Source organism: Amblyomma mixtum, chromosome 2, assembly GCF_055824585.1.
Source record: "Amblyomma mixtum isolate Tamu chromosome 2, ASM5582458v1, whole genome shotgun sequence".
Lineage (NCBI taxonomy): Eukaryota > Metazoa > Arthropoda > Arachnida > Ixodida > Ixodidae > Amblyomma > Amblyomma mixtum.
This window is the reverse complement of record NC_143013.1, coordinates 268,096,854-268,112,393: the sequence shown is the minus strand read 5'-3', so window position 1 is coordinate 268,112,393 and position 15,540 is coordinate 268,096,854. Positions and strand designations below refer to the sequence as shown.

The 15,540-nt window shown below is 48.9% G+C and overlaps 2 protein-coding genes across 5 annotated transcripts in view; one reads left to right on the top strand and one right to left on the bottom strand.

Moving 5' to 3' along the window:
- LOC149363918 (ATP-dependent translocase ABCB1-like) overlaps positions 1 to 15,540 on the top strand; it is a 125,846-nt gene that overhangs the window by 67,454 nt on the left and 42,852 nt on the right. The window lies entirely within an intron of this gene.
- Positions 10,519 to 15,540, bottom strand: LOC149363919 (DNA (cytosine-5)-methyltransferase PliMCI-like). The gene has a single exon (XM_089573901.1). The coding sequence runs from the start codon at positions 15,396 to 15,398 to the stop codon at positions 11,316 to 11,318; it is 4,083 nt and encodes a 1,360-aa protein (XP_089430027.1). The 5' UTR covers positions 15,399 to 15,540; the 3' UTR covers positions 10,519 to 11,315.

Here is a 15,540-nt window from a genome sequence, read left to right as displayed (position 1 = left end):
CGATGCAAAACGAGCCATGCTACCCGACCGAGGTGCGAACCCGGTAGGCTGTATGTTCTTGGCAAAGGCTCCTTGTTAAACTGCTCTGCAAACGTGCCGAGCACGATGTGCACGTTCCATGTTTGGTCACAGGGGGCGCTCGAACTTCAGAACGCGAAATAAAGTAGGTCTTAAAAAGTGTTGCATGCGCAGATGCGTCGTCGCACGATACAAGAAGCGTCACGGACGGTTGAAATCCGTCTAGAGCTTGGGATTAGTCTGCGAGAAGCGTCCTGATGCATGCACCGGGTGGTGGTGGTGGTGGTGGTGGTGGAAACATTTATTTAGGCTATATACAAAAGAGAGTGAGGACTGGCCATAAGGGCCTTACAAATTCTAGGAGAGGTCCCTATTCCGGCACCTCTGTGGCTTCCGCTGCAGCTCGGGCCCTATCGACGAGGGCTCGTTGGCTCTCTAACGTAGAGCAGCCGAGCAGGGCAGCCTCCCAGCTCTCTCGGCTAGATGAGTAGAAAGGGGGTTAAGCAGGGATAGAGGGGCATGCCTACACCATGTAGTACACGTCCGAGAACACGCACCACAATGCAAGCACTCTCCCCGTTAAAAGCCGGATCAAAATATTGCACCACTTCCGGGCAAGTATATAAGCGAAGGAGCCAACGCTCCTCGCTTTTTGTTAGCCCTTTCGCATGGTGATGAAAGCAGCTGTGCTGCGTTTGATAAAATTGGATAATTTTTTTGTAGGTGATAGCCGGATTAGGTTCCGATACCTCAGGCGGCGAGTGTCGAGGCGATGCCCGGTGGTTGAGCGCGCGGGCTGAGGCGTGTGCAGCCTCATTTCCCTCTAGTCTCGCACGTGCTGGGGTCCAGATGACGACACGTGTGTTCGGGCGATCCTGGTACTCGCATCTATGCAAAATTTTGGCGGCGCTTTGAGATATGCGTCCTCGTTGTAGATTTCGACAGGCTTCCCGGGAGTCGGTAATGATAACCTGGGTGGTGGTCGAAGTGCGCGCGCCCTCTTCCTCTTATCGTTTGCTGTCCTCCTCAGTGCAGGAGCCCTCGTTGATCGCTATGCAAGGCAACTTCGCTCCGCCGTTGACACTCACTGTTGACGCCTGACTGCTGACACAACTACGTCCATCTTTCCGAGAAAGGAGCGGCTCTTCGACCAAGATACGCCGCGCTCGAGACGTATGCGCCGAACTCGCGCCAAGCGGTGCTTTGAAGATAGCGCGGGTAATGTCGATCTGAAGTGTCAATGCGAAAACCCCTGTGTACTGAAATTCCAGTTGGACAGCAATGAGAGATGCATTTGTCCTGTAGCGGCCGCAGCTTGGCTGATGATGATGATGATGGTGGTGGTGGTGGTGGCTGAGGTTTCGGCGCAGTTAAGACCCCCCGTGGTCGAAATTATTCTGGAGCCCACAGCCCACTGTTTCGACGTGTGAAATGGTTTGCATTGTTTTAACTTTCCACATGGGCGATGAGGGTCACCGTATAGTGCATGGCTTCGGATTAATTTCTGCCATCTGGGGTTCTTAACCATGCACTAGACATTTTGTGAAGGTGTAGGTTGCGCAACCACGGGACGAACCACGAAGAAAAGACACAGAAACCCATGTACCAACTAGGCCAAACCCAAGTTTTATTGATGCACTAGACATTGCGCAGCACAGTGGCGTTTTCGCATCTCGTCAGAAATCAAACAGTGAATCAATCAAGACCCAACAAGCGATGTAGACAATCGCCGCAGTACGATTTCGACCGGCCCGAAAAAGATGGAACCTCTTTATTTTGTTTTTCTTGCTTTTATGATTCCTGTCTGCACTTTCACGTTTTAATATGATTGTCCCCGACCAGACGAGCTTTCGTCCAACTCTCGATTTCAGTATTCAGCTGCCAGTGTCGGAGCACGATAGGAAATTTGGTAGCCTAAAGTTTCAAAATAATTATAGCAATATTGTATTGACCTTCCAGGCTGAACGATCTTTTTTTCCCAGGAAAAGTGAGGTATACGTGCGCCACATCTTGCCCATACTTTTGAGGTCGACAGATTATGTAAGGAAATCATTAAGCTGATGAGAAGCTCGTCGCCGCTGAAACTGCATTGGAGTGGCAATTAAAAAAAAAGCTCTTAATCTTTCCGTGGAACACTGGGATGTCTGCGCAGATGTGCACGATACCGGGCGTGTGCTTGCCTTTCCTGGTTGGTACGAGTTGTAGCCTATAAATTAAGCTCAGGATGCTAGAAAAAGATTGCGGTCGAACTGCGTGTATGCCCCTGTGTATTTTGCACCATGTTTTGTACCGTACAGACTGAAATGATGTTGTACCCTATAGAACAGCCAGAAACGATAGAGTCTTCGTATAAGTGATTGAGAAAAGTCATCCAGAGCAATCTCTGTCTTGCTACAGCCCGACTAATAATGTGGTGGGACTAGTAAAAAAAAGACAAAACTAAATGTGTCCTGTTCCGATCAAAGCACAACGGGCCTGCTACGGCCCGAATGTCGGCTCTTCACGTGCGCAAGTTTGTGCTTCATGATCTCAGTGGTGTGACCAGGAATTCAAGGACTAAACGTCCGTATTTGTAAGGAAGCGACTGGCGAGGGCTTTGGGGCGGTGGGGGCTGGTTCACACAAGCAGCCAGTCACCATGCCCATATAAACTAGAAATCTATCAATTACCAATGAACTCGAAGCGATGCAAAGTATACATAGGAGTTCTGTATCTTACAGGTACTCACCTATGAGGCAGAAACGTGGAGGCTGACAAAGAGGGTTCAGCTTAAGTTAAGGACCACGCAGCGAGCTATGGAAAGTAAAGTGATAGGTGTAACGTTAAGAGATCGGAAGCGGGCGGAGTGGGTGAGAGAACAAACGCGCGTTAATGATATCCTAGTTGAAATCAAGAGGAAGGAGTGGGCTTGAGCAGGGCATGTAATGCGAAGGCAAGATAACCGCTGGTCCTTAAGGGTAACGGAGTGGATTCCAAGAGAAGGCAAGCGTTGCAGGGGGCGGCAGAAAATTAGGTGGGCGGATGAGATTAAGAAATTTGCGAGAATATGGTGGCCGCGGCTGGCGAAGGACAGGGTTAATTGGAGAGACATGGGAGAGGCCTGTGCCCTGCAGTGGGCCTAGTCAGGCTGATGATGATGATGATGAAAGGGGAGGTAAGGGTGTGACACGAAAGTGTTAATGGGTCCCTTCAGCGGCCTGGGGTCCTCTGCGTGTCACTTCGCCTATAGGTTCTGCCTACATGCCCATAGTCTTGCCATATATTTGCCATGTTTTGTTGCTAATTGTACGCACCTGAGGAATAGCCCGTATACCCGGCACATATAATCGCTTAGGACACTTAGTCCGCAAGATCCAAAATTTTAACTTTTAAACGTGTATAGCTGACAGGCTGTATACTGGAATTTACAATGTTAAGCGGGAGAAGGAAAATCTGTGGCCCGTAAATCCGGTATTAAAAAAGAATCTATAGCACTAGTCACAGCCTCATCGTAGATTCTTTAGTTTCGGAATGTAATCATCAAAGCATTAGGCGCGTCCTGTTTTCCCGCGCGTTTATTTGGCCTGAGGGTTTTTTATTCAATATACTAGTTAGGTATCCGCTCAGTTAGCTTGCTTATTACTTTATAGGGTATTGAAATATTGGCATAATTTGCTATATAGGCCCCATGATCGTTGTCTGCAGTTGTTTTGCAATATAATGGTTGGTACAAGAATCTTCGTTCCAAACAGTGTATAATTCGCACCTGCAGCTATATGCTACGTTGAAATAGAGTCAGGCCCCTGCCGAACGCTGCATATATATGATCTGAACGCCTGTGACGACCGGAACACTGAGACTGTCTCCAAATGTAGAGGGGAATACACCAAGCTTCGCTGTAGAGATAACGTACTCGTTTAGAAACTGTGGCCTTATCTTCAGCTTGTCCTATGTACTAATAGCGCCAAACCGGGAAGACCGTGGAAGGACGTTTGTCCGCATGTTTTATTCCTCACGTGGGTAAACACTTCATATAATCGCAATAAGCTGACGTCCTAGATTTTAGGCGAGAGATCCGAGATTTTTTTTTTTAATTTTTATTTCCAGCTTGATTACTGAACCGGAAACGATTTTTGCTTCCAACTGGAAAACGTCATAGCTTAGGGTGCAGCTGTAAATGTGTTATTCTGGCTAGAATAAGTGCTTCCATTTCGTGTAGTAGGCATTATACGAGGGGTTCAGGGAACTAAGACACTAATTTTTTTTTTTTAAATAGGGTGTTTGTGGTATAACGACGGCTTCTGCGGCATAGTAATAACAGCGTTAGTGGACATTAGAAAACAGCTGAATCACGTTAACTACTAAGATGATTAACTAATTTCTAGTAATTAACTTTTTAGCTATTAGAGTTACGCGCCTGGTTGCAATTAAAAATGTGTAGCGATCCGTTTGTAATAGCCATTTTAGATTTTGAGTCCATGGTAGAGAGAGGGCTAGGTAGATGGTTTCTTGATACGCACAAAATGAACAAGGGAGTGTGAAGCCTCAAGGTGTTTGCCAACGTTTCGTCTACGTCTGGGCAAAGCGTTCATCATTGGCGGGGTTTAAATAGGGCCTTCACTCAAAGCAGAACGGCTCGGTGAGGGGGGCGGAGGGGGTGAAGTGGGAAGTGTTTTAGTATGAGGAGCGTGAGTCGTGTCCAGGCATGACGGCTGCTAAAGAGGATTAACTGATTCACCTGCAAAATATATCCCTTGCAGATTTGAAGCCTGATTGAAGAATGAATAGTTCACTGAAGTTGTGACTCCATTTATTAAAATGTTCCGACACTGTCTTCGTATGTTCTTTGCTTGTGAGCTCGATGGCCATTTAGTCTGGCGCTCATTGACTGCCCAGTTTCTCGGATGTATTGTTTCTAACAAGAGGAGCATTCATTGACGCATGTAGATAACATTAGACGACGCGCAGTTACGGCTAGTCTTCATTTCGAAGAGGAAGTCGCTTGCTGTGCTTTTAACCTAGTGCTGCTTTGTAAATGTTTGCATGCCTTGCATCTAGGTCGAGAACATGAGCTTACTGTCACCGGCGGTTTCTTATTGAGCCTAGCGTGTACTATATCATTCAGGTTTGTGTTGCGTCTGTATGTTACCTTTGGTGCGTCGGGAAATATTTTCTTGAAACGATCGTTGATAGTTAGAATACAGTGGTATTTCCGCCGAATACTGTTTATGTTCGGAAGGGCGTTCGAGTATTTTGTTATAAGTGCAGGGGTACGCTCACTGTTAACTTTTGTTCGTTTTTGAAGTACATCGCCTCGTTTTAGAGTGGTTGCTCGTTGGGAAGCATTATTAGGCATTATTATAGGGTTGGTTCTTATCAAATAGGGTGTTTTTTAGTAAGTGGAGGTGTTTCAAATAGTCGTCGTCGCCGGTACAAATTTTTCTCAGACGCGTTGCCTGTCGTACAAAAATTCCTTGCTTACAGTGTGTTGGATGACTGTAGGTCTGTAGGCTTCCAGTAGAGTGTTGTTTTAAACGGTCTATCTTTCTAAACGGACGGTAATGTCGAGAAAATAAACGCGTTTTAGAGTAGTGAAAGGTAAATTTAACGTTATAGAGTGGAATGAATTAAGGTGAGAGAAGAAAACTCTTGTGGTCCCAGACCTGTGTTCCGATATCATAAAAATGTTTTCTATGTAACGCCAGTATATGAGCAATTTTTCTAAAACTTAATTTAGGGGTTTAGAGTCCATTAACCCATAAAAATGCTTGCATAAGTTGGTGCGAAGGGAGTGCCCTTACTTCTTCCGAATACTTGGAGGTAATAAAAAAAATTGAACTCAAAACAGTTGATCGTGAGTACCAACTGATGTAGAAGGAGATACACTTCAGTTTAATGCTTGTAGGTGTTGAGTTGGAGCGTTCGAGAGCGCGTCGATCCCTTCAGTTATGGAAATATTTGTGCTCAAAGCGGCGACGTCAAGTGTAACCATTATCCGCTGGGAATTTTTGCGTCGTTAAGCGACTCTATTATTAGAAGAAAGTATGGTGTGTCCTGAACAAAGGAAGGAAGGACGGAATTGGAATGTCCACAAGATAGTAGTCCAGAAAAATTGGCAAGTACTTTACAGGCGTATTATTGTTCGAAACGATAGGCCTGCCCGGGATGCTGTAAACAAGACTTCTGCGGAAACATTATGGATTTCAGGAAGTATGTAGAAGCGTCCTGCTTGTTTGTTTGGCGGATTTAAGAAGTTGTAGTCTGATTGCGTTATTAGTTCCCTGGATAATAGCTATAGGTCTGCCAGTTTGCTCAGAATTACATTGCAGAACACTATATTAGAATCGGAATGTAATTTCTTATAATGGCTAGGGTTGTTGAGTTGCCCGTTGACCTGTTTTTTGCATAGTTGCCTGTTAGCCTCTTTTTTGGATTTTTCGGCTGGCACGATGACTATGCTACCACTTTAGACTGCTGGCTTATTGGCTTATATCTGTTATAGAAGCTATAGTAGGATACAACTTTAAAAAACAGCAGTTGCTAACACTGGGCCGTGGTCCGTGGCGTCTTGTATTACTCCGCCGGCCAATTGCAACTGTAAACGAAATCAGCTTTTTAATGTTTGACTATATCAAACAATCCACGTATCAAAATAATAGAGCTCATAATTGTTTTTCTTGTTATAAGCTTCTTGTTTAGGTAACACGAAACATTTAAGCAGCGGACTACTTTTTTGTCGTGGAGGAATTCTGTGTGCAGAGGCTGAATGTGGGCGGAGCTTCACTGCAGACTTAAGTTGTATCCGACTTTAACTGGTTTAGAGCAGCCTGTTCTATCAAGAAAAGGTTTCTTCGCTTTCGAGCTTGCTTCGTTTTTTTTTTAGCTTCTCTGGAAGCAAATTTAATATACAAGTCTTGTTCAGGGGACTGTTCCGCGTCCGGTGTCACGTGCTGTAGTCTCTGAGAGCGATAGAATTAAGGCTGGCCTCTTCGGTTTGGTGAACACGTGTTGACCACGTGTTAGAGGTTTTAGATAAATTAAGAATCGAGTTCTTTTTGCGCTTTTTTTTTCTGTGATGTGCTCCTTAATACGCATTCTTCGCGGAAATTCTTTAAGATCGCGAAGTTCATACTCGTTAAAACTATTGTTAGTCGGGCAAAATGTGAGGCCACGCTTCAGCTGGAATCTGTTTGTCACCATCATTTAGCGATTATGAAATAAATGTCAACTACATTGCTGTCATCCTCCTGTACTATAAACGGCGTATTTTCTGGCTGTATCTTACCTGTACTCACCTATGGGGCAGAAACGTGGAGGCTAACAAAGAGGGTTGTTCAACTTAAGCTAAGGACAACGCAGCGAGCTATGGAAAGAAAAATGATAGGTGTAACGTTAAGAGATCGGAAGCGGGCAGAGTGGAACAAACGCTTGTTAATGACATCCTAGTTGAAATCAAGAGGAAGAAGGCAGGGCATGCAATGCGAAGGCAAGATAACCGATGGTAACGGAGTGGATTCCAAGATAAGGCAAGCGTGGCAGGGGGCGGCAGAAAGTTAGGTGGGCGGGCAAGATTAAGAAGTTTGCGGAAATACGGTCACCGCAACTGGCAAAGGACAGGGTTACTTGGAGAGGCATGGGAGAGGCCTTTGCCCTGCAGTGGGCGTAATCAGGCTGATGATGATGATGATGTCTATAGGTTGTTTATCGTGAAGACAAGTCCTCATTTCGAAATGTTGGCAAGCGCTCTGAGGCTTTCCCACCGATTGTTCACATTGTGAATATTAGTTTTGGGAATTTCGAAAACGCGATTACCCTCGCTACTGTGTATCAACAAATGGACACATCGGCGCGCGTTTTGGCGTGCGCAAAACAACACTTCCCAGCGCACGTGACTCGATGTGCCCTTACTGTGCCGTCCGCAGTGCTCCACGGCGTGATACGTAATCGGACCACTTCGGTACGTTGTTTCGAGCTCTCCAAAAAGCGAAAGCCCGCCTCTTTTGGCGCCAGATGGCCAACATTTGTTGAGCCAGAGCACCGAGGGTAACCGCGTGTCCGAAATTCCAAAAACTGATATGGTTATTACTAACGGCCAGCTACAAATCTTCAATAGCGATCAGGCGCCTAACCGTGATAGTAAAAGTTAACTATTAGAAATTAGTTAACCAGCTCACTAGCAAGCATGATTTACTTTTTTATAATGCCCGCCAACACCGGTATTATTATGCAGCGGAAGCCATATATAAGCCTCTATTTAAAAAATTGATTTCAGGCTTCCCGAAACGCTTGGCGTACACCTACTGACAAAAAAAAAAAAAAATGTCGTTTTCTGGAAAAGGAGTTGCGTGCGCGTGGCCGGTGGTGGTGGTAAACTTTTATTAAACTATGTACAGAGAGGGTTTGGGTCAGACTTTAACGGTCGGAGCAGCTGAGCAGGGTAGCCTCCCAGTCCTCTCGGGTGGGGTGGGGATCGGGTGGGAAGGAAGGATTTGAAGGGCAAGTCCACACCATGTGATAGGTGTCCGCAAACACCTCCCCGCAATGTGGGCACTCCTCTGAGAATGTCGGATTGAAATGTACTGCTGGGCACAGTACCGTGTTCGTGTATAGACGGAGAAGCCAGCGCTCCTCTGCCTTTTTGATGCCTTTACAGGGGGTGGGGTCGTGACCGTGCAAATTTTAGTAGAGGAGGGAAATCTCACGGGAAAGTAATAGTGAATTCCTCGTCCTGCGCTGGTTGTAGGTGAGGCGATGCACCATCGCGTTGGCTGCCGCGGATCCAGAGTCTCGAGTCATCATCATCGACTCTCGGAGCGCCTGCCGGAACATTGAACAAGGCCGCATCCCATACAGGGCCTTCAAAATTATAAATACTTGAGAGTACCAGGGTTTTCCAACCCACTGCACCATTGCATGGGCCCCAGCGCGTGGCCGCGTCGACCGCGTTTCGATGGAGGCAAAACGCAAGAGGCGCCCGTGTGCTGTGCGGTGTCAGTGCACGTTCAAGAACCCCAGGTGGTCGAAATTATTCCGGAACCCTCCACTACCGCATATCTTTCTCACTTTCTTCTTACACTCCCACCTTCCCTTATGGCGCGGTTCGAGAGACAATTATTGCGCCATTTCCTTTCCTCAAAAATCAATTTCCATTTTGAATTTTCGTGTGCGCACAATTAAGGTGGCTGTTATGGGCTGTGACTACGCAAGAATGATGCCGACATTTCGGAATTCACGTTTGTTGAGGTGCAGTGAGCAATTCTCGGGAATCTCTTACTCCTTTATTTCTCGTGACTGCTTCGCGCGTCTGTGGCTGCACCAGATACACAAAGAAACGACGCAAATAATGCATTTGCGACATTCTTTGGGCACGAGATATTTATGTCATCACCAATTGTGCAATCAGTGCCCCAAGAGTCCGTAGTCCTGGCAAACAGGATTGAGTCAGGAGACTGACTGCAAAGCAGCTTTTCCTGTGAGGTGACGGACGTAGTATTCCTGGAAACGAACTCTCATTTCAATGATTATATGAATGAATGTGAAACCCGTCAAAACTTTTTGAAGCCACTGATTTGAACACCTCATATCTGGCCTTCATCTAACTATCGTTAAAATCACAGGCTACCAAGTGCACCAATTAATTCCCCTTTTCCTAATGAGTTAGAACCTGTTCATCCCTACATGTGCCAATAAAAGAAGGTAGTCAAATCGATAACCATTCTTTCCAGTTTTCGGTTTCGTCCCTGAGGAAAAAAAAAGGTGGGGAGAGGGAGAAAGAGAAACAATACTACGGTACGAAAACGCAAAAACAAGCTAGTGCCAGCAAGTGAAACAGTCAGAATGCTTGCCCATTGTCAGCATAGCAGACGTAAAAAGGACAAAGCCTACTCTCCTTTGCATCTACACAATGCCACTCGTTCGTGAAGCAGTGCTGCAGAATAGCAGTTGCACAAATAAATCTGCTTGGTCCATTATTCCGTCTCCCTGCCGTACCTAACGGTGTCGCCGAGCAACACATGGTCGGAAAAACAAATGGCTGAAACTTAATGAATAAAAATGATTTGCCTCCCTTTTTCTCCAGTTGTGTAGTGTAGCAGGTAAAGAGTGTCATGGCTCAGGTTGACTTCTCTACCCTTTCTCTGAAAATGAATTCTTTTTTGTGTGTGTGTGTGTGTGTGCACACTAAGACATCTGGGAGCGTGATATGCAACCCTAATAAAGTGCTTTTTCCTGCGCAATGTGCATCACAATGAATTTTTTTCATAATTTCCTTTTAAAACATTTCACCACATCCCTGCCCTTGCCATATGTCATGATATAGTATTGGGTTATCAAAGCTGTCCCTTTTTATTCTTTCTGTTTCTGCTGCAGTAGACACTGATACAGTACAACCTTAACCAGCCGTGCATTTCGCCTCCTGTCCATCTTTGAAGCTACGCAGAAAAACTAGACCGTATTGGAAAGTTCAGAAATGCACAGCTTGGCACTTTGCCAGAAGATAAGGAAGACAAAAGCTAATTCAAAATTAGAGATCATTTAATAAGTCAATATGCACAAAATATTCATATATGAAGCCTGTGTTGGCACCTTTAAAACAGTGAACACGACTCTTGCTGAACTTTGCAACAATTTTCCACTCAGGCCAGCACACGAAGCAGTTAAAAGCAGATTCAACTGAAAAAAACTCCAGGAAGTTATATAAATCTAAACATACACACAGGCTGATAAACATTTCAGTGGCATTTGCTCACAACGGCTTGTGCATTTTTATGGCACTAAACATTTTGAACCATGGTAAAAATAAGCGAGCTGGTCCATTGTACTTTGGTTGACTATATATCAGTACGCTACAACAACACAATGAAAGCAGTCGCCAGCACTTGAAGAGTTGCTGTGCAAGAAAATGGCATGTTGTTGAATACGAGTGAATAATATGTATAAAATAACGATATTGCTCTCAACGCTAGTGGAACATATCCCTTCTATACTAGAGGAGCCAGCACAATAAGTCTGACGTCTCTGTAAATTACCCTAAAAAAGTTAAAATGGCACAAAAAATGCTCATTGTAAAAGTAGATGGCATACATGACCCCACAAATTCAATAATAAAAAAAAAGGCACAGTATATGCAGCTATAAAAATGCATCTCTATGGCTATAAAAGGCACCATGACATCAAGATACACTGCCCTCACATCCCCCAAAACCAAGGCAGATAAAACAACTTGTAAACAGTCTTAAAACAGTAAGCACTGAATTTCAAACACGCGTTCTGCAGTTTCGGTGTGTGCATCTCAAAGGCACCTGTCACAGCAAGCAAGTTCAGTTGGCCTTTCCATCAGCAAGGCACTTGAGGATTTCGCGTCCGATTGCCCGTGCCATGGGCGGCGGTACGGCATTGCCGACTTGCCGGTGCCTGTCCAAGATTGTGCCAAAGAACCGGTAGGTGTCCGGGAAACCTTGCGACCTCGCGCACTCTCGCACGCTGACCACGCGGTGTTGCTCGGGGTGCAGAACACGGCCCTGCTTGCCCATCGGCTCCGGGTTGGTCACAGTGGTGCTGAAGAAGCCATCCCACTCGAGCCTGCCGTAGAGCCCCGCCCAGTGGTTGTGCCGATTGGCAGTGTGCGGTAAGCACCAGGGGATGAGCGTGTTGTCTTGGCGGCACACCGGATCACACGGCTTGTCCGAGGCACACGGGCAGACGCCTCGGAGAGCACCCGTCGACGACTTGCCGTTCTTGGCGTCGTGGTGTGTGTAGCGCAGCTTCTTGGTGTATGTGACGCCGTCCGAGAGCCGCACAACGGTGTTGGGGAGGTCGCGCCAGTCAGAACCGGGAGCTAGGGGAATGTGACGCATTCGTGCCTCGACCAAAGGAGCCATATCCTTGCAGACGTGGTCCCGAAGCACGGCGCCTCCTCCACGAAGAGTCTTCTGGAAGGGAGTCAAGGGCTGCGCGCCATAGGGGATCTCGTCAAATTTGGCACCGTTGCGAATCTCGGGAAGGTCCGACATTGCGTCACGAACGGTGACGGTCCTGAGCGGCGCAGACGAGGACCACTTGCAGTTGGACAGGTACTTGCGGTCATCCACCATGACGGTGAGCTGGCAAGCGCGCGGCGCGAACACATGCTCGGGTTCTGGGTATAACGGAAGCTTCTCTCCCGGTGCCGCCGCCAGGATGATCGCCCTGCGGCGGGTTTGCGGCACCCCATAGTTACCCGCCTGCAGGACTCCAAAGGTGCACTGGTAGCCCATGCTGATGAGGCAGCGCAGGGTCAACTTGAGAACCATGCTGCGCTTGAAGGAGACGAAGTTGCGCACGTTCTCAAGCAAGAAGAAGCGTGGGCGGTAGTACTCGCAGTAGCTGAGGTATGACGCGATCAGCGAGTTCTTGAACTGGGAGTACTGCCTCGAGTTGAAGCGGTTCATGCCGCTGAAGCCTTGGCATGGAGGCCCACCACAGAGCAGCTCGACGTCTCCCTTCAGCGGCAGCGTCTGTCCGTGCTCGTTGATCGTCTCTCCATCCATGACAAGGCGCAAGAGGCGATTGCAGTCGTCGGTGAAGATGGTGGCGTCGGGGAAGTTCATCCGAAACGCAGTGGCCGCGGGCTCTTCTCGCTCAATGGCCCAGCACGTCTCGCTGACGCCCGCTTGGTGAAAGCCTTCGGACAAGCCTCCGCAGCCTGCGAAGACGTCCAGGCTGCGTAGCTTACGCTGCGTCACGTAGAACTCCTCGGGCGGCTCGATATTGATGGTCTTGTGCTGGCTCTTGCCCTTCTTGCCTTTCCCCTTTCCGAGGCAGCCCATCATGCGAGCCTTTGATGAAGGCTCCACAAAGGTCTTGGTCTCACTGTCATATGCTTCTGTAAAGTAGAACCGATGGGGACCTCGCCGAAGGTAGTCTTCAACCTCCTCCGCCAAGTTCTCGCCGTATACGACGTAACACTTGCCGCGCACCTGGCTCAGCTCGACAACAGCTTCTTCTTCGGAGTAGTAAAGCAGGCAAAGGTCTGCATCATGATTGGGCTTGTGCGTGTTCTCCGAACGGTAGAACTTCTTGACCTTCAGCTTGAACATATCGGGGCTGTCACTACTGTCGCCGCTGCTCATCTTTCCGTAGATAGAGATGATCTTGCCAATCTTGAACGGTTCAGGCACGTCGGCGTTCGAACCCTTGATGTATTCGGATCGCTTGCGGTAGTATTCAGGATACATATCCTCGTCCACATCTTCTTTCTTCGTGCTTGCCTTGTTCTTGCTCTTGGTAGCCTTGAGGTCAAACTGGAAAGCATCCGGTTCCAGGAAGACGCATTCACCGATGCAGAATGACTTGCCCTGGTATGAGATGCTCGCGTAGCTGCACCTGCCGTTCTCTTCTTCGATGACCTCTCCGGGCATTGGGGTCTCCAGTTTTTTCTCGGCTTCGGCGTGACGACATGAGGTGCAGGATTGCGTCACGTCACACTCCTCAGGGCAGATCAACTCAGGCGGGTCAACGAATCGTGCCGTCTCTGGCTCGTATGCCTTCTGGTAGAAGAACGACTTCCCGTCGTCCTCGCCACGCAACACGCACTCATCTTCCAAACTGTGGAGGCCACCACGCGTAAACCAGTCCTGCGGCGCGGCTTTGTGCACCACGGTACACAGATCGTTCACGGCACTAAGGCTCTGGTTTTCGCATTCGTTGACGAGAAACACCTCGCGAGGGTCAGAAGACTCACCAAGGACAGTATCCGAGCCCCTCCAGAACCAGTGCGCGTGGAACATCTTGTCACCGGACGGCGTTTCGAACATGTAGACGACTCGAGCCACATACAGTGGTGTGCCGGTTTCTTTGGGCGTGACGAGCACGAAGTCGCCCCAGCGCAGTTCGCAGCCGTTGACGACGGCGCGCGAGAAGTAGGATTTCTTGTCAAGAGACGCGACCGGTTTGTCGTCCACCCAGCGGACGTCGCTGCCGCCCCGCCGCGTCGTCTTGCGAGCAACGGGTGCCTCTGCCTCCACAGCCTTACGGTCGAGGGCGTCCTCCATCTCCGCGGTGTCGCCATCGTCCTCTTCGGCTTCCTGGAAGACCTTGTTGAGACATCTCCGCTCCACGCAGCACTGCTTCTGTCTGCCTGTGCCCCCGAACTTCACCATGTCCTTGCACGCCTTGCACTTACCGCAGTCAGCCGACTGGCAGGCTTCGCAAACGCCGCACCGCTTGCGGCGAATCGTTGAGCTGGTCGCTTTATCGTCAATCTGACCATCGAACAGGACTTCGAAGACGTCTCGCACGAGCGGTGTTGTTGTGGCTAGCGTACAGACGGGTTTCTTGGGCAAAGCTTCGCGACGACCCCGGCGCATCGCTCGCCTCTGACCCAACGTCACACCAGCCAAATTGACCAGGCTCCGCAAACAGGGAGTGGCGATCAGAAGAGTTTCGTCGTCATCGCCGCCAACGTCGAAGCTTTGCACCTGGTCGATCACGAACTGGGCATTTCGCAGCAGCGAGTCTTCTGTGAATTTAGCAATGCCTTGGGGCGGCGGCGTCAACTCGAGTTTGTTGAGCAAATCCTCGTACGTGGTGTTCGGGTCCCGCACCAAAGTTTCGATCACCAGCTTACTCATGTAGATCTTCTCCTTGATGGCATCGATGAAAGGTGCGTACTGCTCGCTGGGAGCCATGAGCACGTAGTCAGCGTACGGAGTGGTGAACCCGATCACTGCTTTCTCACCGCCGTCGAAACCGGCCGTCCACCAAGCTCCGATGGGGCCCAGTGCCTTGGTACATATTCCCCCTTCGGGGGACGGGTCATCGTTGTATATGGGCTTCACGTAGCCGCTGAAGTAGAGCTCCACGTCGCGCTCGATCAGGCCAGCGTCAATGGGGCACAGGTGTGTGTGCCGATCGTACACAGCGAATTGCGTGATCTTGTGCTGCGGCGTGTCCATCACGTCATCGCCGCCGTCGTCGGCTTCTCCATCGTTAAACACACTCAACCGAGGGTCGGTAAGCGCCGAAAACTCGTCAACCGCGTCCGCCGGGTCGCCCTCGAATAACCGCAACTCCGCCGCATCCAATACCTGGCGGCAGTCCGTGCAACGGGCGTAGCTCACCTCCGACACCGGCTGCTGTTTTTTCTCGGCCTGGCCGTCCTCGCTCTTGACACGCTTCGCCATCTGTCCAAACAGCTCCGTCAACGTGCGCTGACCTTTGCCGTCGTCCTTGTTTGGTCGCTTGCGTTTGCCGCCTTTAAGTTTCGTGGCCGGCGGCGATAGATCCTCTTTGTCGTCGTTCTCTTCGCGCTCGTCGCTGGCGCCGCCCGTTCCGTTGCATTCCTCGTCCGACGAGCACTTGCCGTTTGTATCCATCTTTACCGGTGACACAGGTGCCGCGTTTACAGTCTTCATCTTGCCCATGATGTTTATGCGAAGTGAACTGTATTTCGCAAATATTTTTGAACACCGACGCACGCGAAAACAGCCGGCGAGCGAGGAGCCGCAACACGCCACACGCTGTTTCCCGCGCAAAACTTCGCGGGCGGCTCGACGATAGCGCCGC

Bases quoted from the DNA above. Each gene is read 5' to 3' on its own strand.
- LOC149363919 (XM_089573901.1), bottom strand. From the start codon at position 15,398: ATGGGCAAGATGAAGACTGTAAACGCGGCACCTGTGTCACCGGTAAAG.